Below are 17,030 nucleotides of genomic sequence, written 5' to 3'. Positions count from 1 at the left end.
AGAACAAAAACTGATTCAAACGGGTACGCGTCACCTCTATTTATAAACTAACCGTATATGGTTTAGTCACATAGGTGCGAGTGTGTGCAAATGCCAACGTTGCCGAAAATCGATAGCGCTTATTGCATCGCCCGGAGACGATGTTGTTCGTATGAGACAAGAGCAACAACTGATTTAAACGGACATGCGTCGCTTCTATTTATGACTTTTCGTCTTTCATTGAGTCACTAAGCTGCCCTCTTTTGACGGCTGTGTCTGAGAAATCTGCCTCACGAATGGTAATTTTCCCGTTTTTCGTGAACTTTTTAATTTTACCAATTTCCAAAAGTCTACTTTTATTGGGGAGATATTAAATTATTACCAATATTTAAGTTAGGTGTTTCTGAATCGGTTGGTGTATGAATGATTAAAATCCATCTAATAATATCGGAGTTATAAGCGTGCAAACCTTACATAGTTTCGTTACATGGGAGATAGTTTAGATTTTAGAATGACACCTAGCCCCAGATAGTGGAGTAAGACATTTTTAATGTCAAAAAAATCTACCTATCGATCAAAATTAGAATCCAACTTTGCCGCAGAGGTATCACAGATGGATTCCAATTGTGCTCGATAGGTAGGCTTTTTTTGACTTCACTCTTTGCGCAACTGTTCTCTATAGACTGTGATCACATGTAACTAAAATGAATAAACTCCATTCCATATTCGTCACATGAACAAAAAACACTTATTCTCTCTACTTTACCCTAACCACTACTCTGCGTCTGGTTATGGGTCCAGCGATGAAAAAAGTTTCGCCATCTTGCAAAAAAGAAATCGTAGTATAGGCACGCGTTATTTTCGATCAACAATATCGCGCGTACCATGGAATGAAATTGTTTTTCGCTGCAGAAGCTGAGTAACAGCAATTATCAGACCTGGCGTTTTAAGGTCGAGTTACTGCTCGTTCGAGAGGAGCTCTAGTGCTAGGTAGACCTAGGTTAAAAACCGGAAGAAGAATCTATCGGTGTATGGAACGCGGGTGATTGATCGAAGACAATCAGCACGAACTGATTCGTACTTAACGATCGGCCAAAGAAGCCTGGACAGCACTGCAAAGCCATTACCAAAGGTCAAGAATCACGCTGAGAGTCATCGCTAAAACGGATTTGCGATAAAAGTTTCTGAGACGGTGACAATATGGCGGAACATCTTTTTGAGATGAAGGAGCTGTTTTCTCATTTGACCAACGCCAGTGGGGAAATCGATGATAATCTTACCGTCGCGAGTCTCCCCAGCTAGTACGATACCCTTACTAGGGCACTCAAAACCCGATCGGACGACGACGTCACACTGGAGCGCGTCAAAAGAAAGCTGTTGGATGAAGCGTCAAAACGGCAGGGTACTGTGTCAAACTCGGCATTGAGAGTCGGCAGCGGCAACAACAAGAAAAAGCCAAATGCCTGCCATTACAGCAAAAAGACAGGGCATAAACAAAAGCAATGCCGTGAGATGATCCGCGATTCGAAGAAGGTAACCTCGAGGAAACTCTAACAACAAGGAGACAGTTTAATTCGCATTCGCTACAGGAGGAGCAACGATTGTCGGCACAGCAAAGCCGTGGGTCGTCGTTAACAATTAAGTTTGTCAACCTGGCGGACGGTAAATAAGCGAAAGTTTGCGGCGGATGTTCCGGTGTCGTCGAATACGTTAATTAAGAGGGACGTAGTCCTGAAAGGACCACTAGTTTTGCGCTTTACACTCCGACTCTATGCATGAATGTTTTGTCTCTACCAGCACCAGTCCAGAAACAAACTACAGTTGTTTTTGACACATCCGGTTGTCGGATTCTTCGTGGAAACACTACCATTGCTGTAGCACGTTTAAAAGAGGGTCTGTACCAGATCAAACATTCTACAGACATCGTGATGGCAGCTGGTAGTCATTACAACAGGGACGGTTACCACGTTTGGCATCGCAGATTTGGTCATAAAGGCAATCGATCTTTGGAAGAATGCTGAGTTAGTCGACGGTCTGACGATTCACGGATGTAATGTTGACGTAACATGTGAGTGCTGTCTAAAAAGTAAGACCCCCGTACTCTTTTTCCAAATGAGTTCAAATCCACATCAAATGCGCCCATGGATCTGGTGCATACGGACGTCTGCGGTCCGGTACAGGTGTCGATGGACAGTGGTTATCGATACTTCATTACCATGATCGATGACCATAGCTGGTATTGCGTGACATACCTCTTCAAAGAGAAGTCGGAAGTTACCACGAGCATCGAAGAGTATGTTTAGTACTTTGAAACTCTTTGAGCGAAAGCCGAAGGCAATCCGCTCTGACCAGGGCGGTGAATATAGCGAAAAGCAACTGCGCATGTTCTGCAAGCGAGAGGGGATGTCAGCTCAAAATACCGCGGGATACAGCCCCGACAGAACGACATGGCGGAGCGAAAAAATCGTTACCTTGTTGAAACGGTGCGGTGCATGCACCGCTAGTTCAACGTTATTTGGCAGAAGCTCTAAACATGGCAGTATAACCCCAGAGCGTGTTGCCAACGAAACCAGTCGATGTTACGCCGTTTGAGCTTTGGAGTGGTGTTAAACCTAAGGTCAATCACTTGAAAATATTCGGCTGTCATGCGGAGGTCACCTCCCAAAGATAAAAAGAAGAAACGATGCCACAGCACAAAAGTTGACGTTTGTGGGCTATTCATCGGAGCATAAAGCTTATCGCTTCCTGGAAAAATCCACACGAAGTCTACGTAAGCCGAGATGCCAAGTTCATCGCAAATGATACGACAAGTGATCCAACGGAGGAACCCATCGATGGTAAGAGAGGTAAGGAAATTTTGTTCGATGTTGGTTTGAAAAGCAACCTAACCGCATCATATGCTCAGCCAAAAGCGGAAGATACCGAAGATTATGATTCAGTCGTCGAGAATGTGAATGATGATATTGAGTTGACCGAACCGAAAAAATGGACACATCAAACGAAAGGTATTCCACCAGCACGATATCGTGATGTCACTGGCGTGACAAAGAACTCCGTTTGGTAGGTTGCGATGCAGAAGGAGATATAAGCTCTCCAAGAAACCGACACGTGGAAGCTGTCCCCCTACCACTGGATTACAAAGTGGTAGGTTGTAAATGGACGTATAAAAGGAATGAAGATGAAAACGGACAAGTGGTACGATACAAGGCGAGATTAGTCGCGAAAGAATTCTCCCAAAAATTCGGTCAGGACTATGACGGGGTTTACGCCCCCGTCGTCCGTCGAACGACCTTTCGTATCCTATGCAGGAAAAAAGACGTATCGTAAGTAGGTAAAATGTCGTATTGACAGAAAAAGGTCGTACTGTTGCTTAATAATAGCAATAATCGTTACTATTTCATATCAACCGAATTACACCATTAAAGCAAGGGAAAAAACAAAACCGTAGATTTTTTAGTATTTAAAACGGTTTAGTTCCTAAATAGGAATTAAAAGAATTTTTGCCATACTTCAAATTTAATTTTCTGTGTTCGAGCAATAGGTCGTTTGAAAACCCATCGTAGAATTACTGTTAATATTTTTATTCTATATTATTTGGAAATATCATAAACTCCTGAGTATTTGTTAATTGAAGGTTACCTTTTCTGAAAATGGGTACATTCGGGAGGTGGTCCACAAAATTATTCCTCTTATATCGACAAACCTTCATTATGCCTTTCAGGAAAATGATATGTGAAAAGATTTGAAAGATGCCACTCAGATTTAAACATCAACATACAACAAAGCGTGGAACGTAAATACAAATTATGTTAATTGACATGTTTCATTCGATTTCTAAATGAATACTTATTTATGTTTGATAGTTATGAACTAAAAATACAAGAGCTTGCAGCACATTGCTTGAATTATTCAAGAAATAGTTTTCCTTTCAATTCAAACCGGGGGTTAAAATGGTTGAAGGCTCTGTTGAGATATTCGTATATTGAACTTGTCTATTGTACTTTAAATCTTATGAAAGGGTGGTTTAAGATAACGACAACGCGCTTAGAACATGATAAGGGAAGTTTCCCCCTTTTCCATCGCTATTTTCCGCTTGTGCAGATCCGCTAGCACCGGTACACCTAGCGTCGAGTGCATTCGTTCGAACGAAAACTCATATTCACCAACAATGGCCAGTAAATCGACATTCAGAACGCTGTTGCTTCTGCTTGATGCTCCATTAACTGATCGCGAAATACTTCCATTTTTCTCACTTGCCTGTGTTTGAGCGTTACCGCCTGAGGTAACCTCCTGCAGAAGTGTAGTCGGATCCAATATATGCCCCAACGGAGCAGCTGACGATGTGATAGGCTGCATGATCTGCGTTGGGGGTGCTGGTGCACGTCGGATCACTTGGGGCGAGACGATTGTTGAAGATGGAGCGCCACACGATTCGGACACTAAATATTATTGATGCTAAGTTTTAGTTCATATCTAGGTCAATAAATAGTCAGTCTATTAATAAAAGAATAAAGGCGCGATTACAAACGACCAGAATCGTTACATTTTGTAAAATGAAGACCAAAGTCGCCCATTTATAAAAAAATCAGTTTCAGAGACCAACGTTTTAACGTTTTATATTGGAATATTTGCAGTAGGCGAAAGAAATTTTAACAGAAAAGTATGCGGGAATGATTTCTCGATAAGCGAGTTAAAGATATGTAAGCAGATATATGAATTGGCTAAAAACTAATATGTATTGTTAAACTAACAGAAGCAATATTTTAAGCATGCCGGGATAATTATAACATAAGCAACAGAGCACCTCTACCATTTGCAAAGTTGCACGAATCGTATTCGTTCTTCATCAGTGAAACTAACAACTCACCTGTATTGGAAGCATACTCCACTGGAGATGGTCGATTAAAAGGATTTTGCCGACGTGGGGGCGCTTTCGGCGTTGGTAGCGGTGTAGTTTCGGGGGTCTTCTCTTTGCATCCCTCTATTTCATCCAACTGTCGCTGCAGTTCCGCTACCATTAGCTTCATATAATCGTAACCGGCGCAAGTTAAAGCTTTCATCCATTGTTCCATGTTTCCTTGTGATTCTGTGCTCAAATAATATGTCCGGTTGTTTGGACCATGGAAGATAATCTGGAAGCAGTATTGCTCACTTTCCTCGGCAAGTTCTGTAAAAACAGGATGGTTGTATAATACGGGTAGTATTCTAGTTTGAGCGCTACCTACCCACGGTACATCCTTCTAGGATAATCATCCCAAGCGGTTCACGTTCACCTTTTCGCTCAAAATAAAACAACAAATTTCCTTTCAGAACAAACCACCGGCGCTGCCAACTTTTGTTTATTTCACCCCGTTTGTTGAGCCATCCTTCCAGATCGACCGGAGGTGAAGTGGCAAACATGCAAAGATTCTTCTCGTTGATCTTCATAGTTGTGACTCACTATAACATCTGCCACTCGGTCGATCAGGAGCTCCACCCAAAACTAGTTGTTTCTGCTACAGGATTTCACGATAGTCTGTGGTTTACTTACTGGACATAACGAAAAATAATATAATTAATAGATTCCTTTTTATCTACATTAAATGAACAATTGATAACAATATGTTTCAAGTCGATTCTAACGATAGTATTTATGTTCAAAAATGGATTAAATACCTAAAGCGAATTATTAAAGTTACTGAAATTTTTAGATAGATTGAAGCTGTCAATGTGCACTGCGAATCAGAGCTGCCGTTTAAAGATTAAAATTTTTTAAGCGCAGAATCATGGTACAGAATACACACAAATTATTATGTACATCGAGATATACATATTTTCCATCCAAATGCAGATTTTATTGTAATTTCAAATAAAAAAGGTTTTCGGACATTTCGGAACCCGTTTATTTCTAAAAGTAATCATTTCTTCAATAAAATATTATCAACGAGCCGTAACCATAATTCTGTATTCAACTCATTCCAACAGTAGGCTTTTTGAATTGAAATTTAAACGTTGTTCTGAAATCCATATTCAAATTATTTTTTAATTTACTTGCATCAGCGTGCAATCTTATTAACTGTTGAGCGCACATAAGTTATCAAAATTCATATTCTTAATTGTATTACAGACAAAACTGCATATTATTTTTATATTAGTGCAATAAAGATTTTAAATAAAATTCCCTGGCAACTCTGCTACACACAGAACGATTTAAAAAGTAAACAAAACTGATTAGGGCTGGCATCAGAGATCCATAACACTAGGAAACACGGAAAAACTTGCTGGTAAAAATATTGGAAGCCGATTCCCATCTTTCATGCAATACTGATGAAAAGGTAAATGTAATATTCATTAATTTTACCAATAGATTTTTGCAATTGGCAGTGGCATATAGACACTACTTGCTGGCATATAAAAATGTATGTATTTACAAGCAATATTAATTTTACATTCACATTTCATACCCATAAGGCACATAAAACCCGATTCTATAACTATACACACATATAGCTTAGGTGTTTGCATGCATAGTTTATACTGTTGACATATAGAAGGCATGTCTGCGTGTGATTTTCGCATTTATTCTTCATATGGGTCTTAAGTGTTTGAAGTAAATAGCATTTACGTTCGGATTTTTATCAGTGATGGTTTGATACCAATCCCGTTGCTGCTACTAGACATATAAACCGTTTATAAATTTACCAGATGACCGACGAAATCGGGTGCTTCAAGATCGACCGTTCAATTAACCCACTAGGTTGGGTTTCGTCGGTGAACAATTTGCGTCAACATATTAATGGCCAGATTTAAGCTGTGTAAATATGGTTCCAGTTTTAACCTAGCAACTAATAGACCAAATTTAATTGGTTGAAATAGACCGAATGCAACAGATTTTGTCGGTCATATTTAATCGGTTGTCGCGTCCGTAGAACACCATGTTGAACTATCATAAAAGTCGGTGCACTAATCGGCCGATCAATTGGTGCTTAGTCGACCGATTTTACCAACGCAATCCGATTTAGCCAGTGTGAAATTTGGGAGGATATTCTATTGGGCTGTACAGCTGTCCCCTTCCAAACCATCAACTATATCCGCTGCCGCTATTGAAAATCGACATACGACGCATATAAGCAGCCTAAGAAACCTTATAGAAAATCATCCTGCCCACACCACTTTTACAGTAAACGGCAAGTTACGGCGGGTAGCCTAGTACAAAGCATCATTAGCCTACCCGAATAGAAATGCACAACAGTATTACAGCATTTTTTATTGTTACATTACAACGAAAAACAATGTTATTCTGGAAAATTTACAATGGAAATATAATCACATTTGTTGTTTCTACAGCCAATTTCGTTGTAAACCCGATTTTTACATGGAAAAAAGGGGGTCGTTAAGGGATGTAACAATGAAAAATTGATCTTTTCCCATACATTCTGAAATCAAAAACATCGATTTACATTGTTTTTCCGTTGTAGATTTTGGAGGTATGAAGGACTGCATCATAAGTACACTCAGGTTTTTTTTACGCGGGGGATACGAGCCGCGTAAATGAAAACCGCGTAAATTTCAAAATCCGCGTAAATGAAAACCGCGTAAATTTCAAAATCCGCGTAAATGAAAACCGCGTAAATTTCAAAATCCGCGTAAATGAAAACCGCGTAAATTTCAAAATCCGCGTAAATGAAAACCGCGTAAATTTCAAAATCCGCGTAAATGAAGACCACTTAAATTTAAGAATCCGCGATAAAGGGAACCTCATTGATGGATACCGCGTAAATTCCAAAATCCGCGTAAATGAAAACCGCGTAAATTTCAAAAACCGCGTAAATGAAAACCGCGTAAATTTCAAAATCCGCGTAAATGAAAACCGCGTAAATTTCAAAATCCGCGTAAATGAAAACCGCGTAAATTTCAAAATCCGCGTAAAAAAAACCGCGTAAAAAAATACCGCGCAAAAAAAAACCGCGTAAAAAAAACTTGAGTGTATATTGATGTTACAACAAAAGTTGTTGTTAACTAATAAAACTGTTGTAAATTCAACGTTTCTACGATCAATTTCGATATTACTTTCTGTTCGGGTACCGTTCGTCAGCATCTTGTTTAACCCTTTCATGCCCAACTTTTTTCTAGTGCATGTAGGGTTTCAAAACTATTTTTCCTTGAAAACGGATTGGTCAAGGAACACGAAGAGCCTATTTTCATAAAGATAGGTACTTCCATGGCAGTGCTAGAAGCTGGTCAATTTTTACCTTCTAATGCTCAATGCAATTCTCCTAGAATAATTACAATAGTCCAATTACGTAGAAAACGTAGACAACGACAGTCTAAATTGATAAGTTTTATCAGTTTTCAATAATATTGCACCATAACGAAGATATATGAAAAAATCATTTTCCGTCGTCAACGTAAACTATCCCTGGCAGCACTGCTCCATCGGAATCCAATCAGACTAATTGCAATAACTTCAGTTCTAGAGCTGATCCTTGTAACTGTTAATACTCAAATTAAAGGCAATAATCACATTAATGAGCCTTACTTGTTTTTGTAAGCAAATCTCGCCTCAATCAAAAGTTATAGCTGTTTAAAAACGTTGTTGTCCACAAACAACATGGGCACACTAAAAAAAATTATATGGTAACATTTACCATATGAGGAGGTTAATTCGACTTTGTGAGTATAGTGGTTTCTAACCGACAATAGCATCAGGTCACTTGAACCATATCCATGTTCAAGATTACTATACAAGAGCTTTGGACCATAATAGTATTATTGAACATTCTATTGTAAGCATGAACATTATAAGTGAGATGCTCGGTATAACAATACACATAGTTATTTTGACTACGAACTGTTTGTTATAACTAAACTAGGAGAATGGAATATTTTACCATGCATTATGCATAATAGTAAAATTGAACACTCTGTTGGAGGAATGACCATTATGAGTGAAATTCTTGGCATAACAATAAGCATAGTCATCTTGACCAAAGCTTGTTTGAAATAACTACAGTATTGGAATTTTAACATTTTTTGCTTAATATCGTTGTTTTTGAAAATGACGCGCCAATATAATTAGATAAATGGTAAAGATGTATTTGAGCCAGTTTCAGCTAATCTAGCTTTTGGAAATTTCTCGCAGGTCTCTTTTTTGTTTATTGACGACATACAAATTTTATTAAAAATAATAATCGTTTCAGCAACCAAATCTTAGTCTTCTATTTCTGCCTTTACGCTTAGCTAAAAGAAACAAAAATTTTGATATTAAGATGTTGTTATTAATTGAAATTAAAGTATTTACTCACATAGTGTAATATTGTGTATTTAGCGAAGCAAATACTTAGTCCTACAATCCATTGAAGAATATTATCTTGTATTTCCTTGGACTCAGAAGCCGATTCTTAGTGTACAGACCTTGGTACAGACCATTTGTAATGCTAGTGCTAAGCTCATATTTAGCCACTAAATATCTTTCATGATTGGAACTCGGCTTATGAGGCCATCGACTTACCGTAATATCACAGAGATCTTATTGCAATCGTAAAAAAAAATTAAAAGTGTACCAAAAAGCACGCTTGTATTTTGTGTACACTGCAATGGCCGCGTCATGTTGGAATACAATCTGAATCTGAACGCAAACCTTGACTAGTTTTATAGTTGTTAGTAGTACAACTCATTTTCAGCTGAAAATCACTATACGCAAAAGGTATTTACAACAGATCTCACGTCTATATAAACGGTGTATATAGTTAATTCAATCTTTTCATTCATATAATAACTATAAATTTAGTGTTCACGGCTTCTTACTATATTGTGCAGAGAACAATCAAACGAAAAGGAGTTATAACAATGACACTGGTGATTTTAAAGACGTTTACTATGTACATATTTTCATTTTTACTTTTATTTTACTAGTGATCCTGACTATTCCATTGTCAGTCTTTTGATGATAGATATTGTTGGAGTGAGCATGTTCAAATTGTCATAAATAACAACAGCATAGTTAAGCGGCAATCGATTTTAGTAGTATTTATTACGATACAGAAGTTTAGTATTACCAATTTCATGGTCGTTACTGTTATATTTGCAAATAGTTAGAACAACCACGAGAGTCAGGTCACAGATACCATAGGATTTTTCTCAGTGCATGAATGGGTTAACCTGCCTAGCCGCCTCCCCAGTAAACGAAATGGCGGCTAGGCGTGTTAAAATACATGCTGGCGAGCGGTAGGCTATTGAAACATTGTTCTAGGCAACCCGCCGTAACTCGCCAGCAACCCACCCTGATACTGTGGGTCTTCGTTCACTGGGCGATTTTCCCACCGGACACATGAATAATACTCTGGAAATTTGGCACCCATGCTTGAACATAAGGAACTCATTCTCTTTATTTTTGGTATGTAACACAATCAGCTGTTTGCTGTGAGTATTATTCTCACAATGCTCAAACGAGCTTAACATCATCAGCTGAGTACCCATAAGAAGACGTCTGTCTATAGATTTACAACAAAAACATAAACAACTATCTTCAAAACAAAACATTTTCATCGACGATTAGTGAGAAAACTCAATTTTCTGTAATTGTAATCATTCTTTGACTGGTAAAATATAGTGCGTTTTAAACGATGGGAAACCAACTGGTAGGAGTTGCTCCTTCGCAGATTTTCCCGGTGGAACATTATCTAACTGGTGCTTTTGAGTCCGAGTTGCAGTATGAATCCAGGTAGATGTTACATTGCAATTAAAATAAATCCAAAACTATTCACGTAAACCAATACTGTATGCATTTTTTATTTCAACGCAGCATGGGAAGCACTCGCTTTCTCAAAGTTGCACGTGCTAAATCCGATGAAGGATTGGTAGTGGTGAAGGTATTTGTAAAACATGACCCATCCCTTCCGCTGGAGCAACACGTCGATAAGATTGAGTACATTAAGAAGAATCTTGCAAATGCAGTGAATTGTTTGCCTTTTCAACGTGTGCTGGTGAGTACTACCGAACTACCGGTGGGTTAACCGCGATCGAGATCGATCCACGATCGCTTTCATTAATTTGTTAAGAACTATTTTTGAAAGAGCATTGTAACATTGGAAACGAATTGGTAGGCTGACAACTCTTAATTTTCTTTAGTTTTAATGCATCTTTGTTTTCTCTAATTTTATTACAATTATCAAACTAATTGCTGTGCTCATGTTTTTATCCTTCGCAGACCACCGAACGTGCAAGCCTGATCATTCGTGAGTACGTAAAGCACAGTTTATACGACCGCGTATCAACTCGTCCCTTCCTCACACTGATTGAAAAGAAGTGGATCACATTTCAAATCTTGTGTGCGATGCACCAATGTCACAAACAAAAAATTTGCCACGGAGATATCAAGCTGGAAAACATAATGATCACTTCATGGAATTGGATTCTGTTATCCGATTTCGCGTCCTTCAAACCGACATTTCTACCAGAGGACAACCCGGCAGATTATAGTTTCTTTTTTGACACTAGCCGCCGGAGAACGTGCTACATAGCGCCGGAACGGTTTGTCAAGTCTGCCAGTGGCGAAACCTTGCCGCAGAAACCAGATGTATCACTGGTGGGAGATGATCCTTGTTACACGGGAAATTTACAATCCGAGATGGATATTTTTTCGGCTGGCTGCGCGTTGCTTGAGCTTTGGACGGAAGGAACGGCTCCGTTTGAGTTTTCTCAACTTTTGGCCTATCGGCGAGGAGAAGTTGAGCTGGTTAACAAACACCTGGAGTGTATCGAAAACGACCGCTTGAAGAGTTTACTGCAATCGATGCTAAGTTTGGATCCGAAAAATCGAAAATCAGCAGAGCTCTATCTAGACCAGGAGAGAGGCAAACTCTTTCCAGAGTATTTTTATTTATTTCTACAGTCGTATTTACAGATGTTCTCAACCATTCCAATCGTCCCTCCTGATGAAAAGATTGCGCGGTTACACACCGACGTTGATAAAATAATTGAATATGTAACAGGTAAAGGAGGTAGTCAGCTGCCACAGAAAGAGTTAGAAGAGGTCGATCCAGAACTGAATGATATCGAGAAATCCAAACAACAATCTGAAGATGATGGTATAATTCTGATTACCGCCGTGGTGTCTTCTTGTATACGAGGTAGGTAGTATACAATATAAATTAATTTGATTACGAATGACATAATCGATTTATGAAATCTTCATTTGCAGGTCTCAAGTTTTGCAGTTCTAAACTTGCATCACTGGACATACTTCGAAAACTCGCCGAGAACACCACATCCGAAACTATCCTTGACCGTATTCTCCCATACATCCTACATCTCGCGCAAGATTCTACCCCGCGAGTTCGGGTTTGCGCTTTAGATTCACTTACCCTCTGTCTCAGCTTGGTTAGAAACCTTTCCCGAAGTGACGCAAATGTATTTCCCGATTACATACTCCCCGCAATAGCCCCTCTCGCTACTGATTGCTCCACAATGGTTCGTGTGGCCTACGCCAGAAATATCGCCACCCTAGCCGAAACTGCTGTGGGCTTTCTAGAACAATCCCAATACAGTTGTAGCTCCGAAAATCATGCTCCCCCACACTACGAAACGGAGCTCAGTGCTCTACACGAAATGCTTCATCAATCTGTCTTATCCCTTCTCACGGATTCCCAACCGATTGTAAAACAGATGCTAATGGAATCCGGAATTACTAAGCTGTGTGTGTTCTTCGGTCGTCAGAAAGCAAACGATGTTATTCTATCCCACATGATCACATTCTTGAATGATAAGGAAGACAAAAGCTTGCGTGGATCTTTCTTCGATTGCATCGTCGGTGTTGCCGCCTTCGTTGGTTGGCACTGCTCTCCTATGTTGATACCCCTGCTACAGCAAGGTTTAACCGACCCGGAAGAGTTCGTGATTGCCAAAGCGATTAGGGCAACTACTTCACTGATTGAGCTGGGATTGATTCAAAAGTTAGGGATTATTGAGTTCATCGCTGAGTGCGCCTGCTACTTGAATCATCCCAATTTGTGGATCCGACATGAGATATGTGGACTGATATCGACATCTGCAAGGGTTTTGAGTGCTCTCGATGTCCAATGCAAGATCATGCCGTCGATTGCTAATCACCTAAAGACACCCTTGATTCAGGTTGAAAAGCCGGAATTGCTGATGGATAGTTTGCTGCCACCGATTCCTAGAAATATATACGACGCCATGATCAAGTGCAACGACATCAATCAGTTGATCGAAGTCCTACGAGAGCGGAAAGTGGCTCGAAGCAAGTGCGGCGAAGGTTGTATTCCACAGTACGGAGAGTTGACAACGCAGATGAAAAATGTAAGTAGTGTAGTAGTTAAGAACTATTTCTATATGCATCTAAGCAGAGCAAATCGTTAGGGATTCATTTTTGGATAACAGCAATCATTACCAAATTCTTTCGATTTTGTTGAGAATATAGCGTGCACGACAAAAATGGAACGTTCATGATGTTTAATTTAATTTAATATTTTTTTTAGTTTGCATCTTCATTCAATATGTTAAGTGTTCATCCTCAAATCTTGCCTTTCCATCGTAATAATCACCTCATCAAAATTGAAATTAAAATATGATTTGATCTCATGGTTAAGTGATTTTTGCTGTAGCAAACAAATTAAAATTACGAGTTAAGAGAAGTAACAGGTTCAACGGATCTTAACCCTTAAATGCAAACTTTTGCCATTTGACAACCTACCCAATTCTGTGACAGAAAGCATTATATCTATCCGTAAAAAGGAATAACAAAGAAAAATTAAAATGATGCATTTAACGGTTAAAACTAATTTTCAAACCTGTAAATAAAAACGGACATCTCAACTTCACCCATTGTAGCTCTTCCGACGACTTAGCACCGAAGGCCTGACGGACCTTATCGAAGCTCAACTGCTGGCAATGAGCGCCCACTTGATAAAACTTCACCGCTACAAACTAGCGGAAACTCGTTTCTCGCATAACAACGGTCGTATTCAGCTAAACTCTACGCTCCTCCGTGTTGTTACTCTAGGGGATCGTGGCAGCAGAGGTGATCCTGTTTCCAAAAGCAAACAACGTAAAAGTGAATCAGACAACCCCCAGGAATGGCAGCACATGTTTACCGCTGTGGACTCACACTCCCCATCCCCTACATCACCATCAAATGACTCGGTGACGTCTGTTCTAACCGCTACTAATCTGGCTCCACCGACACATTCGACTCCTTCTTCTAGCCTGGTAGAGTACAGCATGCCCGAGCGCACCGCTATGCAGGAGCGTTCCGCAGAATGTAGAGTGGAATTTGAAAAACTAGTTACAAAACTAAAGACTAGATACGCTACCTATGCGTTGAACAGGGAACTACGCGATCCGACCATAAATGCATCACCTCTTGCATCGGGCTGGAAAATGAACGGAACACTAGTAGCTCACTTGCATGAACATAAAGCAGCGGTTAGTAGAATGACCACGCTAAAACCGTACGGATCGCTGTTCGCCAGTGCTTCAATAGACGGCACAGTACGGCTGTGGGACTGTAACAAACTAGATGGTCAACAATCGATTAATCGCTCTCGGCAGTCCTATCATGCAAATACTCCATTGCACGCCATCGCCGCTTGCGATGCAGGTCAATCACTGGCCATCGCTGGTAAAGATGGTGCACTCTTGCTGTTGAAGATTGATACAAATTCTAGTAAAATGGCACTACAACAAGCTCGCCATCTTGATTCGAACACACGGGTAGATAGGTCGAGTGAAGAGCCACACGGCGATGGACCAGTAGTAGAAATGCAATCATTGGACCAAGGAGCTCAGAGTGTGATCGTTTATGCCACACTCTACGGGGCCTTGGTTGGGTGGGATATCAGAATGCCAGGTCATGCATGGCGCCTAGAAAGTGACCTACGGAAAGGAGTAATCACAACATTTTGTGTAGATCCAACCAGTTCATGGCTCACTGTCGGAACCAGCAGTGGTCGCCACATATGTTGGGATCTACGATTCTTGCTTCCAATTGCTGAAATCAAACATCCGCACGACTCCAGAATACGTCGAGTTTCTCACCATCCAACTGAACCATCATGGCTAGTATCAGCTTCCCAAGGTAATAACGAAGTTTACGTGTGGAACATAGAAACTGGTCATCGTCAACAAGCATTCTGGGCAAGCCCCAGTCCTCCACTTTCAAATGCCAATGTTTCGCCACACTCAGTTTGTTCACTTCTTCCGGGAGTTGTAGATGGTAATGGCTTCTTATTAACCGGTGGAACTGACCAACGTATCCGATACTGGGACACAGTAAACGTAGATAACTGCTCCTTGGTAGTACCAGCACCACGAGATTACTTGGCAACGTCCAACATTTCCTACGAGTAAAACTGTTGTTTGTTAACTACTACCGTTCTAGTAATAATCGTATCGCTCTTTTCTGCAGATCACGTCTCATCGACGGCACCAGGGTTACATCCGAAATTCATCCCAACAGCAGTGTCGTAGGGCCTGATCGCAGCAACCGAGCTGGCTCGGAAGATGTGCCCCGATCGGGACCGGAAATGCCTGCTCCAGGGCATCACGATGTCATTAGCGATTTGCTGATGTGTCGAACGCCGAGGCAATCTTTTGTGATATCTAGCAGCCGGGATGGGGTCATCAAGTTGTGGAAATGAGCACTATCGTAGCTATAGGAGATTATCGGCTGACTTAATAAATATAATGAATTTATATTATATTATTTAGAAGTTTACATTAATCTTCTTCATCTATTTTTTGGTAATAAGTGAATATTCATGCTTTCAACACACCAATAAAACTTGAAATTTCTATTATTCTGCAACATCACATGAATGCAGGTCAGTTTTTAACTTTTCACTTTGAAACGATTCCGTAACCCTACTCAGGTCGCCCGTTGGATTCTTTCGGGCTTTCTCCACATTTCCCATTTAGATTGCTTCGAATCGCTATGAAAAATATTGTTAGCTAACCGAATGCGGAAGCTAGATGTCGAGCGCTGTAAAAAGATTTTAAACCTCTTCAAGCGAAATAAATCTAATAATCGTGTTCACGAAACAGCTGTCCTTACATAAGCTCTCTTTGTGTAAAAGACGTGGACGACGAGTACAAAAATATATACTTGCCAAAGCATCCCGCAAGTGTTATGAAATTTAAAACAAAAACAGCGAAATACTGCGGGAAATCTGCGGGATGCTTTGGATCCAGTCTTGGTTCCAGAAGGCGACAAAGTAAATACGGAGGCATAGATCGGCATTTTTAGTAAGTGTGCCCTTCCGTGGATTAAAGAGCAAAATTGACTTAATCTGAATGTGTCATTTCAACAAGATATGGCTCCGATCCACATCGCTAATCGTACTCAGAAGTGGTTATTAGTACATCAGTCGTTCTGGGCAAAGAACACGTAGTGACCGTTTCCAACTAGGGCACCTGTACAAATACAATAATTTCACCTATTTTGTCAGCAAACCTCGAGCACTCCATGGATTGCAAACTATGGAGAAGTTGATGCATGCCGATCTTGATTTCGCGCGGAACGTACTGCCAGAAGATTCAGGAGTATATTGAAACTAGCACCAGAAAATTTAGAAGAACCAGAAAATACATGATATCTATCGCCGAGGTTTAATCCCACAGGTGGTACAAGGCAATCGATTTACTGAAAAAAAAATTAAAAAAAAACGACAACAAATTGATGCGGTTTGTGTAGAAAGTTTTCGACCATGGTCCTTATCAGCTTGCTGTGGAGAAACAGAAGCGCACTGGTAGTCTAATTGGATGTCATCATACGTTACCAATCATAGTAGTTTTTTGCGACTTGAAACTACACGGGCAGATCCATTCCACATTACAACAGGTGTTCCTCGAGGAAGTCTTCTCGGACCTCTTCTTTTTGCGTTATTTGTGAATAAGCTCCGCGGTGAATTGTTTTAGTATAAAGTAATGTACACAGATGATTTGAAAATGTATCGTGTCACCTTAGATAGACTGTTGCGCATTGTCAATGAACCGCCGATTGTTTTCGATTACACTCAAGTTTTTTTTTACGCGGTTTTTTTTGCGCGGTATTT

At 40.1% G+C, this 17,030-nt stretch overlaps 2 protein-coding genes across 2 annotated transcripts; one reads left to right on the top strand and one right to left on the bottom strand.

Moving 5' to 3' along the window:
* Positions 1–64: 64 nt before the first annotated feature.
* LOC131677878 (sesquipedalian-1) lies at positions 65–5,710 on the bottom strand. Its single transcript, XM_058957969.1, has 4 exons — positions 5,635–5,710; positions 5,205–5,508; positions 4,847–5,146; positions 65–4,418 (listed from the first exon to the last, which is right to left on the bottom strand). Exons 2-4 carry the CDS (start codon positions 5,404–5,406, stop codon positions 4,024–4,026), a joined length of 897 nt encoding a protein of 298 aa, XP_058813952.1. The 5' UTR covers positions 5,407–5,508; positions 5,635–5,710; the 3' UTR covers positions 65–4,023.
* Positions 5,711–10,426: 4,716 nt separating this feature from the next.
* On the top strand, positions 10,427–15,747 carry LOC131677849 (phosphoinositide 3-kinase regulatory subunit 4). Its single transcript, XM_058957918.1, has 6 exons — positions 10,427–10,681; positions 10,763–10,943; positions 11,168–12,089; positions 12,161–13,278; positions 13,810–15,323; positions 15,386–15,747. The coding sequence occupies exons 1-6, from the start codon at positions 10,584–10,586 to the stop codon at positions 15,615–15,617; spliced, it is 4,065 nt and encodes a 1,354-aa protein (XP_058813901.1). The 5' UTR covers positions 10,427–10,583; the 3' UTR covers positions 15,618–15,747.
* The last annotated feature ends 1,283 nt before the right edge of the window (positions 15,748–17,030 follow it).

Source organism: Topomyia yanbarensis, chromosome 1 (genome assembly GCF_030247195.1).
Source record: "Topomyia yanbarensis strain Yona2022 chromosome 1, ASM3024719v1, whole genome shotgun sequence".
Taxonomy (NCBI): domain Eukaryota; kingdom Metazoa; phylum Arthropoda; class Insecta; order Diptera; family Culicidae; genus Topomyia; species Topomyia yanbarensis.
Note: the sequence above shows the minus strand (reverse complement) of the source record. Positions and strands in the feature narration are given on the sequence as shown.